At 40.1% G+C, this 24,956-nt stretch overlaps 1 protein-coding gene across 8 annotated transcripts in view; it reads right to left on the bottom strand.

Annotated features, from left to right (window-relative positions):
* LRMDA (leucine rich melanocyte differentiation associated) overlaps positions 1-24,956 on the bottom strand; it is a 1,048,113-nt gene that overhangs the window by 628,405 nt on the left and 394,752 nt on the right. For 3 of the 8 annotated variants that reach the window (XM_086680072.1, XM_086680071.1, XM_086680074.1), the window contains 2 exons: positions 12,004-12,128; positions 1,633-1,699 (listed from right to left, as the gene is read on the bottom strand). The exons of 3 other annotated variants lie outside the window; for them this stretch is intronic. In XM_086680072.1, the coding sequence (XP_086536198.1) occupies positions 1,633-1,673 (41 nt within the window). In that variant the 5' untranslated portion in view covers positions 1,674-1,699; positions 12,004-12,128. The remainder of the gene's footprint in view (positions 1-1,632; positions 1,700-12,003; positions 12,129-24,956) is intronic. 2 more of the 8 variants (XM_086680073.1, XM_086680070.1) reach the window with 1 other exon arrangement.

The raw sequence follows: 24,956 nt of genomic DNA, 5'->3' as shown, positions 1-24,956 counted from the left end.
TTCTTCCAGGTTCCCCCGTGGACTCAAGCTGCAGAAATAAATATCCTTACCTAGCCACCTCCTCCCATGGGCCCTGATCTAGGAAACCTGATGGGAAGGGAAAAGGCCTCACTGGGAAAGGGACAATTCCTTCTTCCACCATCTTTTCTGTATAGAACTGGACAGACCCCAAATGCAACATCTCACCTCAAGGGAGGAGGAAATCAAGGAGGTAAATAAGAGTTAAGTGTCTTCTGATAAAATAGGCTGAACCAAAGTCTAAAAACGCCAACTCCTCAGATAAGAAAAACCAGTTAACGCTCATCCATTAAACCAAGTTTAGTGTAGGTGCACGTGTTTCAACACTGCGTTTCACTTATCTATTGCTATACAACAAACATACTAGATTTAAGCAAGTTAATATGCCTGTAACTCTGTGGGTTAATAAGGGCTCCCCCAGGGTAGTTCTACTGATCTCACTTTAAGTCCTTCATGCGTTCACTGTCAGATGGTGGCAGCAGACGGAATGTCCAAGATGACTTCATTCGCATGTCAGGAATGTGGGCCAATGACTGGGGGCTATGACATCTCTCTCTCTCTCTCTCTCTCTCTACATGTCTAGCTTGAGCTTCTTTACCTGGCAGGTGGATTCTGTGAGCAAGCATTCCAAGGAGACCAGCCCAACCACTTCATAAGTTTCTGCTTACATTGGCCAAGTTCAGAGCCAGTGTGGATGGGAACTACACAGAGGTGTGAATACTGGGAGGTGTAGTTTATTTGGGGTCACCAAAGTAATAGTTCAACACAACTAGCATTATTTCCCCCCAGAGGGGAAAAATACTGGTGCCATTATAATGACAAGCCCTATTATTGTTTTTTTTTGTTCATTTTCTAGTCTTCCACTTTAATATTCAATGACCTAGTATTCCAATTATTGCTTAAGTCCTGGCGGTTTGGATTCCATATGAAAGCTGGGCAAAGCATGGCAAGAGAGAGAGAGGCACTCCACAATTTATAGACAAATAAAGATCAAACTCCCATTTTTTAAAACTAAAACTTCACATGGCCACTGGTAACACAAGGGAACATGCCACAAGCCCCACTCTGGTCCTTGATTCCTTAGCACAAGAACTCCATATAGCACTCATTCTGCCTGTTATTCACACTTAAAAGACTGTCTGAACCCTCTTAAAAGACCAACACTATACCTTTTTTCACTCAAGTGGGTAAAGACTTAAGGGCCCCCATAAATCTTGCTCCAACAATTCTCCCCTGAGGATATCCTATTAATATGACCCTCTTTCACTGCAATAACCCCATGGGCTTGGTTAACATTTGCCAATTCCAGTCCACCTGTTGGGATTCATCAGCAATAAATAATTTGTGTGGCATTTTCAATTTTATCAAAGCACATCCCATGTGATGCTCGGAACAGCTCTCTGAGGTAGGTGAGACAAAGATTTATTATCTTCATTGGACCAAAATGAAAACAAAGCTTGTACCCATTAGTATGTAGTGCTAGTTTTTGTAGTGTTGTGTAGTTAGCAAATGTTCCCTTGTACATTATTTGTATCAAGATTCCATAAAATCATCCTGAGAGGTAGACAATAATAACCTTACTAACTGAGGAGATAGAGAAGTTAAACACTTTACCTTAAATCCCCACAGTGAGTAAGTGTCAGGGCACAAGTCATCCACTCAGTCCAACTTCTTCCCCAGCCTGTAAGAGGAAGGGTGAGTGATCTATGGCCAAAGAGCATGTGGGAAAATTAAAATTAGAACTTGTATGACCTGATGGGCATCCCTCTGCCAAAACTCACACTGATTCTTATACCTCAGTTAAAATCTGTGAGAACTCTCCCAATATTAGTGATAAGATGGGCCACACAACAGTGAGTTTTTTTTAATGTTTATTTACATATTTATTTTGAGACAGAGAAAGCATGCACACATAAACAGGGGAGGAACAGAGAGAAAGAGAGAGAGAATCCTTAGCAGGCCCCATGCTAACAGCACAGCACTCCAATTCACAAACTGTGAGATCATGATATAAGCCAAAATCAAGAATCAGACACTTAACTTACTGAGCCACGCAAGTACCCCACAGTGACCTTTGAAAGAATATTTAAGAATACCATAACGATCTAGCTTTCCAAGAACACGGGAACCTAACATAGTCTGCAGGCTTTAGAGAACACATTATGGTTGACAACGAGGTTTCACAAGGTGACCTCTCAGGCTTACAAGGTTATTCAAACACTGCTTAGGTTACATACTATTTGTTTTAACATTTCCAATAGCAAAGCAAATAGACAAATAGATCAGTGAATAGAATAGACAGTCTAATTAGAAATTTTGTATGTGATAAAAATAGTGGTTCAAAATGGTTAGCAAATGGCCTAAAAAACAAATGGATTGGGGATATATATCCGTAATTTTTTATCTCAACATGAAAGCATTCACACACAAAGAAGTCCAGTGGATCAAGACCTAAAAAGCAAAATTAAAACAGAGTTTTAGAAGAAACATAGGAGAAAATGTTTATGGCCTAAGCATGAGACTCCTGGTCAGACCCAAGACACATATAGCATATAAAGAAAAGAGTTGTTAATTTGACGTCGTAATTAAAAACCTGTATGTAATTTAAAAAAGCACCATAAATTTGAAAGACAATAGAATGGAAGAAAATATTTGCAATATATGAGAGACTGAGGCCAAGAATGCCTGAATATATAAAGACTTACTAGAAATCATTAAGTAAAAGTCACACAAGGCAATAGAAAAAAATGGGCAAATGATATACACAGGCAATTCAAAATAGAAAAAAACAGATAATAAATACATGAAATGATTCTTGAACTTGGCAGGAAAGTGAAACATTTTAAATGGCAGGAGAATATGCCAATAGATTGCAATAATTTTCAAAGGGTGCTAATACCAAATGCTGGCAGGAGAATGGATCAAATGATATTCTTTCCACACATCACTGGTAAGAACGAATATTGATAAAATCATTGTGGAGAACAATTTTACAGCATGCATTACAATTTAAAATATGCATACACCATGAATTAAGCAAGTTCACATCTTAAAATACACCCAAGAGAAACACTTGCACATGGACACAAAGCCCGTAACAAAGACATTTACTGATGTGACAAGGAGGAATTACTAACAACCAACATGTCTATCAAAAAACTAATGGCCAAATAAACTGGGCATATCCATACTATGGAATATGGCACTCAAATTGAAAAGCCCAAGTATTGTATGTCTATAGGTACTGACATTGAAAGTTATCAGAGACATACCACTGAGTGAAAACAGCAAGCAGCTGAACTTACACAGTACCATAAATTCTTTAGTATTTGTATATATAAATCTATATGTATGAGTGTTTAAGTTCATAGAAAGAAGATAAGCAAACATAGCCAACTTCTAATATGGTTGGCTCTAAAAAAGAGCGGAGGTGAGGGTGAGAGGCAGCTAAAGTGGACACAGCCTGAGCAGTCAGGAGTATGGAGAGTAGTGTACTTGTGTAATTAAAATTTCATTTTCAATAAATAAAAAGACATGGCAGAACAACTATCCCCCAGAAAATTCTCCAAAGTGCTCACAGTCTCTTCTGAAATTTATAAAAAAGAAAGGAAAAGAAGGGAGAAGGGAGAGGAGAGGGGAGAAGAGGAGAGGGGAGGGGAGAAGGGAGAAGAGGAGAGGGGGAGGGGAAGGAGGAAGGGGAAAGAGGAGAGGAGAGGAAAAGAAAAAAGAGAGAAAAGAAAAGAAAAGAGAAAAGAAAAGAGAAAAGAAAAGAAAAGAAAAGAAAAGAAAAGAAAAGAAAAGAAAAGAAAAGAAAAGAAAAGAAAAGAAAAGGGAGGTTACAATGGGGGGAAGTGAGAAGCAAAACACTATTCTAGTTTGGGTAGAGAGGCTTATGCGTTGTCAGCACTGTGGCATTAGAAGGAAGGTTTCCACAGGTATCAAAAGAATATATGGACTGACATTGGTATGTTTCATCTTCTCTTATGAAGAGCTCCTGAAAGGCATGAGCTTTTTTCACCTGGCCCAGTGTGAGCTACACACTGCCATTTACTGAAGTAAGGCAAGGTCCACATTTGATGCCTGCCTCTGTGGAGTGGACAGAGGGGCTAGGGTACTGTTAGTGGGTAGTCACAGGGGCCTCAGACTGCGTGTCCCTCACCAGCCCCCCTCCAAAAGAAAGGAGTCGCACAGAGCCAGTCACAGCAGACAGCCAGGCCTGGCCACGGGCACTCAATAACCTTCTTCTACAGATTTTGAGCCATAGAGACTGGGAATCCTGAGAAAAATAAACCTCTTTTTGCTCTAATTAAAAACGTGAAAGGGAATAATAATCTCCATAAAGCCACACAGATTGCTTTTAAAAAATGCCAATTCCTCTTGGGCCAGCTAAACAGAGTTGTGTGTGCCCTCCTGCAACTTCACAGAGAAAGAACAAGGTATGAGTGAGTATTGCTTTAAAGACTTGTGAATCTTACGATGTGGAATGGTATCGCTTTGTATGGTCATTTTACCCCTGGGCTAGTGTTCAGGTTGTGTGGTTACCTTAGCTCCATATAAACAAGAAAAATATGATTTCTCACATGTGCCCAGCACTCTGCAGCACTCCTTTACATTTATGACCCAATTTAATTCTTCCTCCAATCTTTTTATTCCCATTTCACAGATAAAGAGACAGAGGCTTCAAGAACAAAGCATTATTTTCACCACCATATTAACATTTGAAAGGCAAAGCCATTTATTGCATCTCCTGTCAGCATCCTGCTCCTTTTGCTAGATGCTAAATCAATCCTTTGTTTGACTGAAGAGCAAATTCAGCTTCTCTCTCGTATGTGACTATCTTTTTGCCTCTCTTTTTATGGGGCATTCCAAGAGCCTTTGGGGAGAAGATCTTTCCTCGCATTTTTTTCCACACTAAAGTGGCAGGGGGAATATTTTCTTTCTCTTTGTTACACCGGGCTGATGCTGACTTAACTGTTTGCATCAATGTCAAAGACAGGTTCAGAAACATGGCAAAGCCTCTGCCCCTTCACCAGGTTTCTTGGCTTGTAACTGTTTAGCCTCTACCTATCTACCCAGAAATTAGCTAGGTTCATTACATATTTTATTTCATCTTCAGCACAAATCTGTGAGGGATGCACAATGACCCTCATTTTATAGATATAGAAACATAGGCTCAGTGAAGTTAACTTGCCCAAGGTCATATGCTAGGGAATAACTTCAAAGTCTGCATATTTCCAAAGCCTTGGCTATATCTCAATATGTCACTGTCTCTGTGGCACTGGGGCAACAAACATAAACATTCCTCTCAAGTATTACATAGAGGGTGATCATCTAAATCTGGATAGTTCTGAGAGTGAAAGGCGGGGGTAAAGAGTGCAATTAATAATTATACCAGGAAAAACAGGCATAAATTGAGACTATCCAAGGGAAATCAGGACATCAGGACATATGGTCACCCTGATTATGCACCACACAAGGGAACATCACCCAAGAAAAAAACGAATGTTCTAAAACCCATAAACCGTGAGTGATAAATGTTTCATTCCAGGAGGACACAGTTGTGCAGATGGTCAGGACCTAGCTTAACCTCTACAAACCTCAGAAACAGAAGGAAATCTAACAAATACTAGAGCACCTAACTCAGAGGGGCTCCTCTCCCACCCTTACTGCATTTCCAACAAGCAACAAATCTTTATTGCTTGCCTGCATCATATAACAATAATACTAAAAGTGAAGCCAGGCAAAAACAGGACCAACAAAAACATACATGACATCCACTGTAGGGGAGGAGTCACCACAGAGGTCTTGCTTTGTCCTGGAGCACATAACACTGGCCAGGGCTTCATAGATTTTCAGAAGCAGTTCAGGAAAACCAAAAGCTGTTTTCTTCCCTGACCCCTCTTTTCCATAGCAAGCAGAATCATATGATTACGGGTAGGAAGATGCCACAACCTAACGAGGTCACTTGCTGGGATTAGGCAATGCTGGAGGTGTCCAGGGGATTAGTACATCTTCTCATCCCTACAGTATGGAATAGTCCATAGAATCCCTGTGAAATTACAGACTTGGTTGCTTTCAAGGACACAACCCAGAAAATCTATATATTCAGTATTCAATATCCTAGGGAATAATTGCTCCTTCCTGTTTTATAACATAATGTTCAACTCTGTATTGTTTAGTTCTCAAACTGGGTTATTTAGATTCATAAATCATCTAGCAGCAACTAACCCCAACATCAGAACCCACTCACACATGAAAATTTACAGCATTACACTTATTTTTTTTAATGTGTATTTATCTTTGAGAGAGAGAGAGAGACAGAGCACAAGCAGGGGAGGGGCAGAGAGAGGGAGACACAGAATGCAAAGCAGGCTCCAGGCTCTGAGCTGTCAGCACAGATCCCAATGCAGGGCTCAAACCCATAAACTGCGAGATCATGACCTGAGCCCAAGTCAGGTGCTCAACCGACTGAGCTAACCAGGCACCTTGCACAGCACTCATTTTAATACTAGGGGTTTTTTTTAGCTATATGGGCACGTGTATGCACACACACATGCACGTGTGCACACTCACACACACGCACACTTTGTGTGGATGGTTCGGAACAGGGAAGGACACCCAAATTATCACCATACAAAGAAGAGGATGTGCTTCCTACAATCCAGGAGATAATTTTCATCTTCCTAGGCTAGTCTTTACATTTATTATACAGGCTACCAGGGGAATCTGGCTGGGCTGCAGCAAATGTTACGAAATTTTTAAAAAGGAAAAAAGAGTCCTTTTAAAACTTTTCCCCACTCTGTCCCCATCTGTGGAGTCCATACTAAACTTCCAGTCCCTGTATACCTGACTAGTACCCAGAGGTCCCAAGAACTACCCCCCACTGCTGTCTGTCCTCACTCCCATAAAATTGCCATCTGTCTCTCCACAGAGGCCAACAAAAATCATACACACTCAATGGAAAGCAGAGAATTTCCTTGTGAGCTCTGTCCAGATTTGCTAACGACTCAGGGTCACATGTCAAAGCTGGACCAAATTTCTGCAACTACCTCCAGGAGAGTATTTTTATTTTTTTAAAATCAGTAGTCTCAACTTCAGAACCTCAGATATGACAGGGAGCAGTCCAAAATAAAACTAATTTACAACATTTCCTACCATGCAATTAACCTCTTTTCCACAGAATGTTGCTTTTTTAAATGTCTGTTGCAAAACACGCTCCTAAATGAATGTAATTTCCCACCCACCTTTTAGCAAAAATTATGTGTCATTTCGCAACTAATATATGCAGATTACAACAACTCTTGAAAATGAGCTTGAGAAGAAGTTTTCCATCTCTGTTTTCTCCCCAGTTTTTAAAATCTTGGTTTTCAGTGAAATCAAGTGAAGTTTGGCTTCTCAGGCCTGGATGGAAGTGGAGTTGAGACCAGAGGATGAAATGGCCTGGGGCCTACAACCAGCTTTCTGGATCCCACGAAAGAAAACCACTCCAACAATGTCTGGTCCTGATGGGTGTCTGAGCCATAAAATAAGGACCTTGGGGATATCTTTTCTAAGGAAAGGGGTGGATCCTTGCCCTCTCCATTTTGGCCCTTCCTAAGGCCACATTCATGGATCTCAATGGAAGGGGACCTTCTTTGCTTCCCAAAGCCATGCTACAAAGGTGGATTACTTAAGAAACAATTAGGTGCGTACACAAAGCAATTTGCAGGCAGCCGCACTCCTTCAGCTTTCTAAGTGAAGGGCCTTTCAAGGCTGATTTATAACACTGTCGTCTTCAGAAGGCAAAATAATTAATAGGAGCATGGACTTCTAATTTCAGTGACTTCCAGAGAAAGTGGATTTCATTTGATTTATGACGGCCGGTGACTTTGCATTTTATCAGTTCATTCACTCATTATTTATGCTGATGGCCAATTTCAATGGGTCGCTATCATCTAACTCGCTACTAATCAAAGAGAATTAGGGTTCACTGCATTATTTAGAAGTCGCTAATTTATCTTCAGAACAAGTAGTGAGAAGTTTGGGGCCTTCCACAAGAAAAAACTGAACAGCTGGCTGAAGCCAGAAAATTTGGTCAGCATTATAAATGAGTTTTATCAGGGGTATTGCAAGTTGATGAGTTTCGAGTCAGAAGCAGAGAAAGAAGAAAGAAAAAAAAAGCCAGGAAGAAAGACCAAAACAGAATAATGCTTAGAAAAAGTGAAAATACACTCTGAGTTACCACTGTGATCTGACCGGCCACACAATCACAAAGGGCTGCCCTCGTCCTATAATCCTGGGATTTGGGCATCTGTATAATCTTAGTATTCAAATATCCCAGCATCCTTCAGTGAAGTTCAATAAGCAAGTATGTTTGCACTGAAATAAGCAGAGTTGCCTTGTTTCTCATTTTAGAGTCATTTTAATATGTTCTAGACACAAGATAATGGATCACATTTAAACACAAGAAAATTAAGTCCCATCAGCAAGTAATAACACCCAATCATATTCAATCATGTTGAACAACCACCTCTTCCAAAATTATCCTCTTCTAGGTGAGGTTAAGAAAACAGCAATTAAAAAAAAAGAGGTTGTTATCTTACTTTTATAAAGATCCAACTTTAAAATAGCTCTATGTCACTTCCCATAAGGCAATATATTATCTGGTGTTCATGCTTCTGGACTTTGGCTCTGGTCCCTCTTTTTTATTTTTTTTATGTTTATTTATTTTTGAGACAGACAGAAACACAGCATGAGTGGGGGAGTGGCAGAGAGAGAGGGAGACACAGAATCTGAAGCAGGCTCCAGGCTCTGAGCTGCTAGCACAGAGCCCGACACGGGGCTCAAACCCACAAACTGTGAGATCATGACCTGAGCTGAAGTCAGAGGCTTAACCGAGTGAGCCACCCAGGAGCCCCTGACACTCTGGTCCCTCTTACCAAGATATTCCTTTGTCTTGATATCCACCAAGTAAACTCTTGTCTTTCAAATATCAGCTCACCAGATCTAACTAGATACCTTTCCCTTCTCTCAAAGCCTCTGGAACTTTGCATGGTTATCATCCTAATTGTACTCTTCAGGGGATTATAAGCCCCATGAGAGTAGGAACAGAGTGATTTCTTAGCTGCTAAACACCAGGACTCCATGTATCTGCTGAGTCAATATTGTTCATTATGTTGTTGCTTTGACTTTAATGTTTTCTATACCGTTCAACAGTTATTCTCTCCATCCAAAGTTTACCCCTTAAGAAAACTAGATGGTAGTACATGAGCAATTGGAAAACACTAGTTTCTTACCCATACAGTATTTTTTGGCAACTTAAAAACCAAGGAGGGAAATAAAGAAAGTAGAAAATAATATCAATTTTTCAACACTTTTAAGTTTGAATGGGAATGCCCAACTCCTGATGCTATTAAGGACTTGCCAGCTTGTTGGGGCAGTTCCAATATAACCCAAAGGGAATATAAGGCTCCTAAAATAAAAGGCTCTGCCATTTGGAATTTTCATAACAATCCTTCTATACTTTTTTTTAATCTCAAGTAAGATGCAAAAATGGCTACAGACTAATATCAATAATATCAATGTAATCTATAGATGAGTTTTTAATCTTCCTATTCCCAACCCAAACACCACTTTTTAGCTTTGACCAGGCTCTCCTTGTAGTTTGTTTCTAGCATGACGCCAGACTATCAAGGTGCTCATATAATAAAAATGGCCTTATTAAACTGGATGGAGTAACCATGCGGAATTACGTCTATGGGGGTTTCTTTAACGGGAAGACACCATGTTTATCATATTGATGATCTAAAATAAATTCTGGGACTCCAGCACTTATTTTCACCCAGTTTCACAATTTATATGCCACCACAAGTAAAATAAGACTCATGAAACACAATCCAGTTCACCTTCACACTCTCATCAATTGCTTTTGCTTCTGGCTACAGACACAGCAAATACCGTCTTCCTGTAAATGATACTGAAATGTGTGGCCACATCAAATCTGATGCTGTTAGTTTCCAACATTGCTTTCCTTCAGTGTATGTATGGGTTTTTACATGACCAAACTGTGTAGAGCTCCTGGAAGGCCCATGGACTGCCAAGAAGTCCTCAGACACAAAAGAACCATTATCCCTCCGGGTCAAACCTAGAAAAAAAGGAGCCAGCTGTTTCTAAATATTTACAACAGAAGGAATTTAATGCAGGGAATTGGATATACAAATGATGGAGAAGCAACTGCAAGAAACCACAACCACCCTCGGGCTGAAGAGACAGCGGAGGGCTGGGACAAGGTCTCCCATTAAAGGGAGAACCCTGGTGGGCCACATCCCATAGGAAGTGGAGCCACAGCAGAGATTCAGCCCCTGACAGAGTAGCCAGCAGAGGCAGAGTGGGGAGAAGTACCCTGGCTTGTCCCTTCCTCCCACCATCCAGTCTCCTTCCAGGGTCTCCCATTAGTGAAACCAAAAAGGAAGCCACCCAATGAGAACTTGGGAAATGCTCCTGCAGGTGACAGCCTCCTGTGATAGACAGAAAAGCAGGTCAAGAGCAAGAATGGATCTATGAAGGTATCTGAGGCAGATGAACTTAAACAGAAGAGAAATGCAGCTTGTTGTCAATACCGCATTCACTTTTCCTACCCAGTATCTAAAGTCTAAGTACACAAGATAATTAGAGAGGCATTAAGGTAACAACTCTAGTGAGTAAAATTATAATTCATTTGGGGGTATCCGGAAGATTTATGAGCCTAGTTCTCCTTTGGAATTGTAAAGTAAATAGGTAGATGTATATGAAAACATGTAAAGAAGCAGGCAGGATATGAGGTGGCTCGGCCTGGATACCTAGCATTGGATCCCATCAGTGGGTCTCAGAATGACAAAGGCAAATTTGTAGGCCTGCTGAATAAATAGGGATGTTGAGCAGAAAGCAGCTAATTTAGCCAGTAAAGCATTACTCCCAAAGAAAATTCACACTCTACTTCAGTGACATATTATGAAACATAAATCACTTTACTAACAGCCACAAGGTGAAAAAGACCTACCAAGTAGAGTAGGGGCTTCAACTACCAAAACTCAAGACCTACTTCCTCCAGGAAGCCTTCCCCGGCCATTCTCTGCCTATAGTAATTTCAACTACAAATAAGCTAAAATGACATTTTGACTGGATTCCAAGATCCCTTGAGGGTAGGGACCAATATTTACTTTGGTGGTGTTGATTTTTATTGTGGCAACAACACGTAACATTAAATTTACCATTGCAAACATTTAATTGTACAATTCAGTAGTGCTAAGGATAGTCACATAGATGTCTAGAACTTTTTTATCTTGCCAAACTCAATCTCTGTACCCACTAAGCACAAAATCTCCTTCGTTTTCCTCTCTCCCCAGTCCTTAGCAACCACCTTGCTCTTTTGTTTCTATGATTTTGACTTCTTTAGATACTTCATATGAGTAGAATCATACAGTACATGTCCTTCTGTGACCAGCTTATTTGGCTTATCATAATATCCGCAAGGCTCATTCATGTAGCATGTAACAGAATTTCCTCTTTGGTCAGTGCTGCATGATATCCAATGCTATGCATAGAATTCTTTGCATACACCATTCATCTGTCAGTGGAGACTTGGGTTGCTTTTACCTCTCGGCTGTTTTGAATAATGCTACAATGTACATGTAGGTGCAAATATCTCCCTTTGGGATCCTGCTTTGAATTCTTTTGGGTATAAAGCCAAAAGTGAGATGGTTGAATGATAAAGTAATTCCATTTCTAATTTTGCTAGGAATTTACTTTTAGGTCTTTAATCCAACATAAAAGCGCAACTTTGTTCTTTTGCATGTGCATGTCCAGTTTTGCCAACACCACTTGTCGAAGAGACTGTCTTTTCCCCATTGTGTAATCTGACACCCTTGTGAAAAATAACTTGACCATATACACAAGGGTCGTGCTCTCTATTCTATTCCAATGGTGTATACACCTGTCTTTGAGCCAGCACCACACTACCCTCATTACCTTTGCTCTGCAGTATGTTTTGAAACCAAGCAGTGAGGTCTCCAACTTAGTTCTTTCTCAAAATTGGTTTGGCTATTCAGGGTCCCTTGAGATTCCAGATGAATTTAAGATGGTTCTTTGTATTTCTGCAAAAAAAATGTCATTGGGGTTTTGATAGAAATTATACTGAATCTACAGATTGCTTTGAATAACATGAACATTTTAATAATTTTAAGTCTTCCAGTCTACCAACACAGGAGGTCTCTCCATTTATTTTATCTTCTCTCATTTCTTTTAGGACATTTGTGTAATTTTCAGGGTACAGGTCTTTCACCTTCTTGGTTAAGTTTATTCCTAAGTACTTTATTCTTCTTTTCATTTTTTTAATGTTTATTTACTTTTGAGAAAGAGAGAGAGAGAGAGAGACAGAGCATGAGTGGGAGAGGGGCAGAGAGAGAGGGAGACACAGAATCCAAAGTGGGTTCCAGGCTCTGAGCTGTCAGCACAAAGCCCAACGCGGGGTTCGAACTCACGGACCATGAGATCATGACCTGAGCTGAAGTCAGAGGCTCAACTGACTGAGCCACCCATGCACCCCAGTACTTTATTCTTCTTGATGCAGCTTTAAGTGGGATTTTTAAATCCTTTGGTTTCCATTGCTGTTATCATTTATTGTTGGCTCTGCCTCTATTCCACACTTAATATAGTGCTTTCAATAACATTCGATGACCAAGAAATATTTGTTGAAGGGAAGACTGAATGAATGAATGTATCTCTCCCCAACTAACCTAAAAGGCAATGTTAAAAGGGCTGAAGCTGCTTCTCTGTTTCCAAGAATGAGACCACCATGGGCAGTTCCTTCCAGTGACATTGGTGCAGATAATAAACACCTTGTCAGCCTCAATCCTCAACTTTCAGGCCTGTGTTGATAAAAAAAAAGTTTTACCAAATTCCATGCAAACAGGACTAAAACATTACTTTTCTTATTATTTGATTTTTGCCTTTTATTTTAGATTTGCTCTTTATTCACTTGACTTAATAAGTCTCTCTTTCCCTTTAATTAATTTGAATAGTTAGTGTGAATCTACTCAGTAAGCTAGGTGGGCCTGTTTGTACCTTGCTGAGTTTGAAAAAAGAAGCTCTCACCCAAGACAAATAAATAAAAACATGACACGAATAGCAGCTGCAACAGCATTACTACATGAAGGAAATGCATTCTTATTTAGAAATTACCCTTGGCATTTGACATCCCAGGAGGTGAATTCCTTCCCATGAGCCATAAGGTAAATCAGTAGCGGTGATGATATGAAATTTTGGGGGTAGTCTCACCCTGCAAGTTGTGACTGTCCACCCCAAAATGTACCCCAACTACACAGATAGAGATTTTTAAGTGTTAACCTTCTATTACCATTTCCTTATATTTCCAACTTCTTCCCTCTCTGCCCCCATGTGGTTCTTTTACTTATGGATGTAACGCAGAGGGCCCTTTCCCGGTTTTTCTTCTCTCTATCCAAGTTACACGAAATTCAACAAAGCAAGTCTCCCTGTGACTCGGTTACCCAAAAATGTAGACATGCCAGGGGGGGCACACAATCAAGAACTCAAAACAAGAGCAAAGCATACATGACAGCCTGATTCTTGGCTAAAGTGGTCACAATGCCCCTGACCTTCGCAGCTGCCTAGTATCATGGCAAAAAAAAAAAAAAAGAGAGAGAGAGAGAGAGAGAGGTTGGGGGGGGGGGGGCAGGGAGGCAGACAAATGCAACAACACAGCCTCACAGCCACTATTACAAAATGCTCAACTCAAGATAGGAAGTACACATGGGACTGTCAAAGGCAAATGAGAGGCACAGAAGCTGGGGGAACACAGGACTCACTGCCGTCGTATCATGACAGCCAGGCAAAAGCTGAAGAGTGGGAGTTTTTGAAACAAATGCCAGTGAAATGATCCATTCAGTTATACTTGATATGTCTGGTATAATATAGCTTGTTCCAGATGTCAAGTAATATTGCCAAACCATGCTCACTAATGTGAAAACCATTGTTGCTGATAAGCCTAAGTGTTGTTGGATTTGTACAACAGCCACCCATCTGCAAACAAAATATGGCATTTAAAACAAAAACAAAACAAACAAAAAAACCCTCATAAATTAAGCCAATAAAGGGATTGACTGAAAAATGTAATTTATAAAAAGCAGTTTTCCTCTGAGAAACTTTTTAAAAAATATTTCACATTTACACACTTAAGTTATATTCAATTTTATACAAAAATTATAGTCATTGTCCTTCACCTAACATGAATGTTATAATTATACTTTCAGCGGTGGTGCGCTTCAACACCCAGCCATAAGAAAAGTATGGTGTGTTCACAACCAACACAGGAAAGAACAAATAGATTTGCAGCATGTGACGTGACCCTTTTAAACATACAGCTGTGAAATATCCATTGTTCATAAAATTCATAAAGGGCTGCATATGTACATCCCAACTCCCTTTTCCATTCGATATATATGAAAATGCAATTTACTGTATGTCAAATGAAAAATGTGGTTTTCAAATGCATTGACAACAGGTGCTAGTTAAATGATCAGACGCTATTTGTTACCTAGCCCCTTACTCTCATTTGCAGCAAGATAAATTGCATTTTAGAAGAGTAGTGCGATCTAAGGGGTCTTGACATGTTTTTATTGATTTGCATAGGTTATATGCATGTATTCCTGTTTGTAGGCAAATAGTGCCACAAGTAAATTCAAGGCACCGTGCCTGTGTTTCGAGAAAATTGGAGTCATCACAGGGGAGCCAAGATGGAGTGAGCCTGGGTAAAAGAGACACATCCAGCCTGCTGGAATCTCAGAACCTCTATTAAGATTTATAGGCTGTAGGATTCTTTTGGGCTTCAACATTATTCTTAGTAAACCCTTTCTGTCTTCTGTTGTTTATAAAAACTGGCAGCTTTAGCAAAGACAGAAGCTTAAGTTGTAGGTAGCACAATTTAACATAATAGTTCTTGCCTGTCCTCCAAATAGCCTAATGCTGATTTTGCAAAAGGAAAAGAGAAAAGGGGAAGAAAAGCCACATGAAACCACATACCATAGGCTGTTGCTCTGACACGGATGGATTTGGCTGTCACTACAGAAAAGCATTGGTGAAATTTGATTATATTTCTAATGTCAAAATTTACTAACTTTTTAGACTCCCGGGTTCCATTTCTCATTTGATTTTTCATTTTGTTACCTCAGCACCATCAGGCCCATCACAGAGAGTAATGTACCAATTAGCCCAGGGAGCCACTTACTCAGAAGGGACTTTTTCATCGACAGGGGCTTCCCCTTCTTGCTGCCACTACCACCACCCGGCCGGGCCTTCCCTTTTACCTGAGAATCACACACCTCTCCTCCACCTCCACTCCCCACCTGCACCCGGAACACTCACCTCCTCTTTCAGAGTCGGAACATTTCCCCAGGTATTCATGGCCTGTGATATCTCCTCTGCTGTGGTATTTTACAACTTTCATTGTTACCGGTCTTTTTACCAATTTAACTATGAGGACGATAGTGTTCTTACCGCAAGGACCTTATAAGAACCTTACAGTCCTTGCTGTTAAACTAGTGAAAAGATTAATAGCAACTTTTGAACTTCTCCTGGAGCTTCTACTTCCCATTGTTCCTAGCGCACGCCCCGCCCAAAGCAGAGGACTGATAGATTTTAAGGGGGTAGAATAATGAGTACTGCCTCTGAATGAGAATCTATACTCTCAGGGCCCTCTCCCACACATTCCCCTATCTGATCCTCACAGCTGAGGTGTACAATGGCCATGACCACCATCCTCACTTCCGCTGGGTTGGAGGAAGTGACAGAGATGCATGGGAAACTAAGTCCAAGTTTCACAGCGTTCAGGACAGAACAGACACCTGAAATCAGGATTCCTGGTCCAGTGACTGTTCGTTCCCCTTTTATACAGCACGCTCATCACATGGTATGTCTATCCTTTGGTATGATGCTCAAACCCCGCTTCCTATATGAATCCTGCTTTCTTTATTATAAAGAAAACACTATTTGTCCACCCAAGGATCCAGTATATCCTTACTCCAGGACACAGCCTGCACAGAGTTGCTGCTTGCTCCACTTAGCAGGAACAGATCTCCCGAACTTATCTAGTAGCTGGGTGCAAAATGGTCAGTCATCTTGCCTTTATTTCTCCCCTGAACTCATTCATTCATAACCTCCACACACTTACAAAAGCCTGTTTTTTCCAGGCATTATGTCAGGCCCAAGGAAACAAAGAGAGGCTCTCTGCCTTCGTGGAGTTTACAGTCTAGCCTTGTGGCTTTCCAACTATGTGACCATGATTCACTTTTTATTTAACATGATGACTCACCGTATGTGTGTACACACACACACACACACACACACACACACACACACACACACACTCAACACATCCCTCTGGAAAAAAAACATTTCATAAGGCAATAATTAACCCTACCACATGTAATGTACTCTGAGAGTTTCTCTTATTTTATTCTGGTTGATTTCATCTATTTAAAAATGACATTTGCAACCCTCTAAACTAATTTCAAGGCAAATAATGAATCAATAGCCACAGTTTGAAAACCACTCATCTAGCAAAAATGTGGAATGACCTACATCAGGCGTTAGCAAACATTTCCTGTAAAGGGCCAGATAGTAAATATTTTAGGTTTTGCGGGACAAACAATAAAGTCAAGGATATTATGAAGGCATTAATAACAGAAAAAATGTTTTCCCCTTAATTTTTTCTGATGAAATTCAAAATAGTGTAATAATCGAGTATAAATTTTTGTAACACACATCTAATAATGACAAGAGTAGAATTTATTCTGGACACGGAGACCTGAATTTCATGTAATTTTCATGTATCACAAAGTATTATTCTTCTTTTGATTTTTCACGCTACTTACAAATTTAAAAACTATTTTTAGCTCACAGGCATATGACAAGAGGCAGCAGGCCACAGTTTGCCAGCTCCTGACTTATAGCAAAACCACTCTTTATTAACATCCCTAGAATTTCAATTGTTTTCTTTACAATGCTGGGCATAGAGAATATCTTCAACTCATGCTTGAGAAAGATTCAGAAAAAATGTGAGTATCTAAATAACTGAGGAATTTTAAATTTAACCCTCTCAACACACTATGAGTTTGGTCCCATTATTCCCATGTTACCAATGAAGAAACCAAGGCAGAGGCATAACAGGACTTACCTAACAGCTTCCAAGCCCAGGACTAGGTACACTACACCTAGTGTACCTCCATGTACCTCCATGTACCTCCATGACCAAGGAGGGGAGACAAGATCAATTCTGGAACAGCAAGCCCTCACTCCTCTAGAGGCACTAGGAGAAATTACCATGCATTCCAATAAACACATTTTCTCTTATACCATGCAGGTTACCAAAAAGGGCCAAGGCCAACTTTACCTGTCTCTTGTCTGTACACTGATAACCTGCAGGGGCCTTGGATCTCAAAGTCCCTGAATGATAATCACTTGGGATGGAACTAAGTTACCACTGAACCTCACTGACAGGCAAGTCTTTGGGTTTTAAAGGGTATGAAGCAAGAAGTCAAAGCATAGGTACCCAAAGTCTCTACATATGCTCCCACCTCCCTGTGCATTTGGCCTAGTGCCCACAAAGCCAGAGGGAACAGCAGGGTTCTCAAAGTTTGGGCAGCAGCATGTGGCAACCACAACCCATGACCTGAGTTCCCAGGATTGGTTCAAGTCTATGTTGTGGGTATGTTCTTCTGGAAGCCAATCATTCACACAGACAGAACACAGCATTCCAAATCTCAGGTTACATTTATGTGCAATAATAAACTGTAGGAAATCCAGGGTTACTCAAAGTTTCCAAGGATGCATATGCTGCACTGGGGAGTTAGGGGGCCCCACAGAAGGAGAGGATTAGAACAGTCACCACGCATTATTTTGTCACATTGGTAAGGCTTCAGGAACTAAGTGTGTTACTTTTAAAAAGAACATGGACTCAGTGTTAGCTAAAATAATGCTTCTCATTACTTGGAACTGAATCTCCAGCATCGTGGTCTACGAACTATGCTGAACATGACCCCCAGAACTAGGGATTATATGAGGGTTGTCATAAAGCCTTGGCAATGTGAGTATTTACAATACAAAATACATCCTCTGATAGAGAAGTAGATCTTTACCACACAAATTAACACTTAAACTTAACAAATGTAGACAGCCAACAGTGGTTGAAACATGCATTTAACAAGTAAAACACTTAGGAGGTTACCAGTAGATATCTTCTAAAATGACTTACTACAGAGTTCCTTACTTTTGCTTCAAGGTATTGTAGGTTTTAGTAATACATAGTTTCTATAAAGAAGGGACAACTGTAAAACTGTATGTTATTTTTCATAGTTCATTACTAGTAAGATAAAGCAGTATCCTGTCCCTAGGTCTGTATTCGAGTGTCAGTGCCTTGTACTATTTTTTCCCCATCTAGTATGATCTAAATATGAATAGATACATACATATGTGAGCATGCACACACAACACAAGCAATGAAACAGACAGTAATTCACAGACCCAGTATCTCTGGCACTAAATGTAAAGCTCAAGACAAGTAAACCTCAGGGATTTAATTACAGTATATGATAACTCCTAAGGGAAAACTCCATAAAGAGAACTCACTGTCAATTAATCATAAATCAACATTTGAAATAACTGTAGAATGCTTTTCAGAGTTCCCAAAATACTTTTCCTTGGGAAGAAGGCATTACTATTTTCATTTAACAGACCCTAAAAGCAAGCTCTCCGTTTTCTGGTGGGAGACAAGGGGCTGAGGGATTGAGATCAGCAACCTGGACTATTCACAGAGGCAGAGGAACAGCCTTTAAGTATGTGAAGGCCAAGACCTATGCTCTCAAAAGCCCAAAAAGAGAAAGGGAAGAGAAGGAAGGGAAAGAAGTAGAAGTGGACAAAACAGGTAGAGTTGATGAAGTTTTGCCAATAAGGGATAAAAAGTTTCTGGCCAACTGATTTCAGAAAACAAATTGTAATGTATCACTACAAAAGCTGGACACATCAGAAGAAAGGAGAATTAGAAAGGATCAAGGTCAAAAGCCATAAATCTTTTCTCTCTCCAGCAGATTGAGACAGTCTGCTAGATCGCAGGCAGGGTGAGTGAGCCATTAGAGTTACCTCAGAACAAATGAAAGAAAAATAAAGGTACCCTACTCTAGCTGTAGCCCCAAGGCTGATAGCACGCTAAGGGTGCCCAGAGAGTTGATTTGTCTCCACACCCTCCCCATCTTTGCATGCCCTTACTTCTATGGAAAAAAAGAAGTGTGTTCAGCAGAATCATAGCACATGCACTTTGTTTGTGCTTATTAAATAAAAAGAAAGGATCACCTTCAACTATATTAATGATGGACTGGTGGATGAAGGATGCCTGTGAAAATTCACAACATCTGTTTGCTCCACTCTCTTCTCAGCATGCTGCACCTATTTCTCATGCTTAATGATGCTCAGCCACTCTGCAAGTTTTACGAACAAATGTGTGTTTAGCCACATTCATCATTCTGAATGAGCGTTCTTGATGAAGCCTCCACTGGCCTGTTTCGCTCTTTCTGCTACACTTTAACAAATGACAACTGCTCTACGTATTTTTCATTTGTTAAAAATAAAAAGCTAAGTGAAGGATAGGCCTAGAGGATTTTTTCCCCTTCCCTTTGCCTCCCCCAGAAACCTCAGCATGCCATCCACTGTATTTCCACGCCCACCTGCCATGGCACTAAAGAGGGCATGCTGGGAGAGCCTGCCCACAATCTTTGGTGTCAGAGTGCCACTGGCTGTACCCCACCTAGAGAATCCTGTCTCAGCCAACGGATCTTCTCTCATCTCTAATTAGCTACCACTCTTAGAATCTCTATCACACAGCATGGTATTTAAATATATGCCTTTACTCTTCACGGGGTAGGACTTTCAACCAACAAGCTGGCATGAAATCAGCAACTGCTCTTTGTATTACCAAGAATGTTTAAAACATATTAGATCAGAGAAAAGGAAATAAATATGTGTTAAGCTGAGTAGTATTTCTCTACAGTTTTCCAGAAGAAAGTTAAGGTGCTCACCAGTTTTGACAAAAAAGGTAATATTTAGATTATCACAAACTCAGATACTTCAGCTAAACCAAAAGTCTCAACTTTTTCATCCCAGAAACACCTGAACTCACCATTTGAATGACCTACATAAATCAGGTCAAGCTGGCTAGAATCCAAGAGTTCAAAATAGCAAAATTATAATATGTTAAGAAATAATCTTTCAGAATTTATTTTCAAGTGATTGTTTTTATTTTTATCATTTCAACAGGAACATGAAAAGCAAAAAAAAAAGCAATAAGTTATTTCCTTTATATTAAATATTCAGTCATTGGAAATCAGTTTAAATTCTATTTCATAAGACAAGCCATTTTTGTCTGTATTTACAATGCTGAATATTGTATCAGTATTTGTATTACATTTGACTCAGCATGCATGGCAAGACACTTTACAAATAAAATGATCATGTTATATATTCAATAAAGCCACATTGTCATATCACCAGTTTTAATCATTGTGGTTTCTGGTTTTTCCCCTTCCTGATAACATTATGAACATTTGGAAAGGAAAAGTTTTCATTCATCCGCTAATCAAATTGCGTTGTATCTCCCACCACTAACCTTTGTTAAATGCCTCCATTAGTGACTGTGGTTTTTTTAGTATACTTTATTAACTAAATTGTTAATATATCTCAATATAGTTGGAAAATAAATAAATAAATAAAAGTTCCTGGAATCAGGTACAAAAAGCTTTTAGGACATATCTACTCAACAACAAAGAAGCTAAACCTTAGTAGACACAGTTAAGAAAAAAGCATAAAAATCAAGAAATCTTAACCAGAAATCCATCAATATTATACAAGTATGTATTAAGGTTCTACTTCACAGGTTTCCTGAGGACCCCAGTCTACCAAGGAGCCTCAGAACTCTTGAGCTCTCAAATCCATACTTGCCACAAGCTTGGTTGAAGACAGAATTAAAAACATATATTACACATATCTGTAAATTCATCTTAAACTTTTACACTCTCTATCCATTCTATTTTATTAACAGCCAACACTAAAGATACAACTATTGTCATGCAGGCAAACATGAAAATGCTTCACATTTAAAAAAAAAAACCTTCAAACCTGGAAGTGTTTGATGAAAATATCCAACAAGAATCCACTCAAAATCCAGCTCCTCCATAAAGATCTCCCCAACTATGCCAGAACAGAGATTATTCTCTTTTAAGCACAGGGGTGGTCATCTGTGCCACACAATTTAGGTACACCCAGCACTATTCCTCACTGCTATTTTGCTATATCCTCTCTACAATTAGAATATGATCTAAGGCCTGGGATCTCATTTATATTTCCCTTATGTCTCTCATACTGTCTCTATTGAGGCACTAAATCATCCCTATATGGATATCAATAGCAGTATTTCAGTACAGATATCCACACATACTCATTCATTAGATCTTATATATCCAATAAGTTTATGCTTAAGTGTGAAGTTAGATTGTAATTTACTCTTTCCACACATATTAGTTAACCCCTCTTCCTGCTTTAGGTGCTATAACAGATGAAAAGGTGAATAAATTCCTCAATGACAATATAATGTGGCTGGGAGAGAAAAATATATTGAAATAACCACCATGGCCAATGGCATTAAAAAGTTAAAGACCACAAATCCAACAGGAGTTTAAGAAAAAGAGAGGATCATTTCGAAGTAGAGAAATTAAGAGGCTGCATCTATAAGCATGGTACTAGAACCAGTCCTTGAAGTCTGTTAGTACATGAATATGCAGGCAAGAATTTCCAAGCAAAGGAAGTAACACAAATGAAATTATGAAGGCTTAAAGGCTGGGTGCTCATCTGAGTGCAGAGAAGACTCCTCTTTCTAAAAACAAAAGATTTAAACTAGCCTTGCAGACCAGTTTAGAAAATCCTATAGCCTTACCAAAGTGACCTCTTTTCAAATTCCCATCATCCTATCTATTGCCCTTTAAAAATAAGAGAAATATTGCATATGAGTCCCCAGTGGCACAGAGTCCTAGAGGACAAGCTAAAAAAAATAAATTTCCTCTTCTGAATTCTCCTAGACTGAGGGCTTAAGTTTCGTGACCTGATTTCTTTGAAGCCTCAGCTGGAATTAAGTTCCCTGTTTTACTTGTGGAGGGCTTAGCATCCGACACCACCTCCAGCCCTCTGGAGCTCTGTAACATGTGTTGGCTGCAGCAGCCTTCTCTGCAACTACTAGAATCAGCCAAACCAATGCAAATTTGCTCCAAGGGTCCTGCCTTCTCCGATTGGAGACACAACTTTATCATACCTTCCCATCCTTCCTCAGCCTTAACTTCTGCCCCAGAGAAGAAACCCATTACTCAGACCTCAGATTTCAGGATTTAAGTCATCCTGACCACCTTGCCCATTAGACCATGATGATTCTTTTTCCTCATTTCATCTAAGTACCTTCTAAGAACAACTGTGTTTGATTTACTCTGAGTTGACAGGTTCTGACTATAACAGGTCCACAATCTGGCAAGAACAGGAAGCTGATCAGTCACCACAACCGAAACTCACCACCAAACTGCTGTGTCAATTGGCTAATTCCTTCCCAACTTTTGACAACTGTAACTCATCATCTCCTCTTTCTCAAGAAGCATTTGATTGCAGTGAAAGCCCAGAACCAAAGAGCTGGAACGGTGGAGCCCTAAAGGGCCTTGGCAATCACTCAGTTTAACCCCCTCATTTTACAAATGAAACTGAGGCATGAAGAAGCAAAATGGCTGGCTTTAAAAGCTACCACTTTTTAGCAGCCCAAGTGAGACTAAAACCCAACTTTCCTGACTCCAAAATTAGTTCCACTGCCCCATGTTGTCTATCAACCTTCTAAACTCTAGGGGGACTGAAAGAACAGCAGTCTGATATGAAATACCAAACTCAGCTAAGTAACACCAAATATTCCCATGTCACCATTCCCAGAACCTGTGAATATTACCTTGCAGGGGAAAAGGGACTTTGCAGATGTGGTTAATGATCTCAACATGAGGGGGTTACTCTAGGTGGGCCCAGTGTTTCACAGTGATCCTTATGACAGACACACAGGAACAGTCAGAGAAGAAGGGGATGATTATGATGATGATGAAAGCAAAGACAGTGATGCACTTTGAAGATGGAGAGACAGGCTGTAAGCCAAGGAATACAGGTGGCCACCAAAGCTGGAAAAGGCAAATAAACAGAGTGCCTGCTCAGAGCCTCCCAAAGGAAACAGTCCCACCAACACCTTAATTTTAAACTATAATACTTAAAGTTTTGACCTTCAGAACTACAAGATAATTAATTTTTGTTGTTTTCAAGCCACTAAAGTCTGCAGTAATTTATTGCATTGACAATAGACGCAGATGTAGATTTTGGTATCTAAAAGAGGGATGCTGCTGTGACAAATATCTAAAAATATGCAAGTGGATTTGCAATCTCATGATGCAGAGGAGCATGATAGAAGAATTAGACTGCCTTAAACAGCCTGTTACCAGAAATATTGGCATTAATGATTCTATTAGCAAGGACTTGGAAGCGAGAAGTGTGGAAGTGAAAACCAATATTCCTTAGAGAATTCCTAAATCATCAAAAACAGACTTTGGGCTAATTATAAATGTTAAAGGTGCTATTGAGAGCTCCAAAGGAAGTGAGGAACACATCACAGGACATTGAAAGAAAAGCAGTCCTTGTTATGCAGTGGCAGAAAGATGAGCCGAATTGTCCTATAGTTACATGGAAAGCATAACTTGTAGGCAAAGGAAAGTTGGCCACTTAGCTGACAAGATTTCCAAGCAAATACTGAGCTGCAGCCTGCTTTCCTCTTGCTGTTTATAGTAAAATGGAAGAAGGGGCACCTGGGTGGGTCAGTCAGTTAAGCGTCAGACTTTGGCTCAGGGAATGATCTCACGGTTGGTGGGTTCGAGCCCCGCAACGGGCTTTGTGCTGGCAGCTCAGAGCCTGCTTCAGATTCTGTGTCCCCCACTCTCTCTGCCCTACCCCTGCTTGTGCTCTGTCTCTGTCTTTCAAAAATGAACAAACATTAAAAAAGTAACATTTTATAGTAAAATGCAAGAAGACTGAAGAACGAACTGTGATGGCAAAAAGAACCAAAGCTTGATGATTTGGCCAATTCTAAGCCTATTCAGACTGCAAAAGATACTCAAATTAGGAGATACACTGTCAGGAAGGATGCTCTGGAGAGAAGGCCAAAGGTGTAACTAGACCAACTTTGACTAGAGCCTCGGAAGTACCTAAAGATCAAAGTATCTATTCATATAGGGAGCTCTTCAAAGAGATTAGGCATATGACTCATGAACCCCCTCAGCCAGCTCAGCAGAAGCCAGAAATGGAAATAGGGTTATCCAGAAAAGACCTGCAGAGGACTCCTGTCTGGAGTGAATCCCATGACATATCTGGGAGATCATAAGGTGTTTGTGATTGTTATAGCAGTATAAATGGTGCCACCTTAGACTGAAAGCAAGGAAGAAAAGATTAAATGAAAGAATGTTGTCAGGTAAGACAGGCCGATAAAACCATTCAGCTGTAAACACATGCCACTTTTCAAGAAAAAAAGGAAGAATGACCCAGAGGGCCAAGCCACAGGCCCAAGAGGGTAGAACTGTAGACCCAGAGGGCAGATCCTCAAGCTACATAGCATTATGCTCAGACCTTAAACCTAACGGAGCTTGCCTGCTGGATTTAAAAATTGCTTGGTTCTGGTAGAGGACTCCTTTTCCTTTCACTTTTTCCCACTTTGAATGGAATGTCCAACACTGGCATTCTATGTCCATCCCACCATTGTATTTTGGGAGCAGATAACTTACTTCTAGTTTCACAGGTTCAGAGAC

This window comes from Puma concolor, chromosome D2 (genome assembly GCF_028749965.1).
Source record: "Puma concolor isolate L17-30 chromosome D2, mPumCon1.1.hap2, whole genome shotgun sequence".
Lineage (NCBI taxonomy): Eukaryota > Metazoa > Chordata > Mammalia > Carnivora > Felidae > Puma > Puma concolor.
This window is presented reverse-complemented; position numbering and strand designations above follow the sequence as displayed.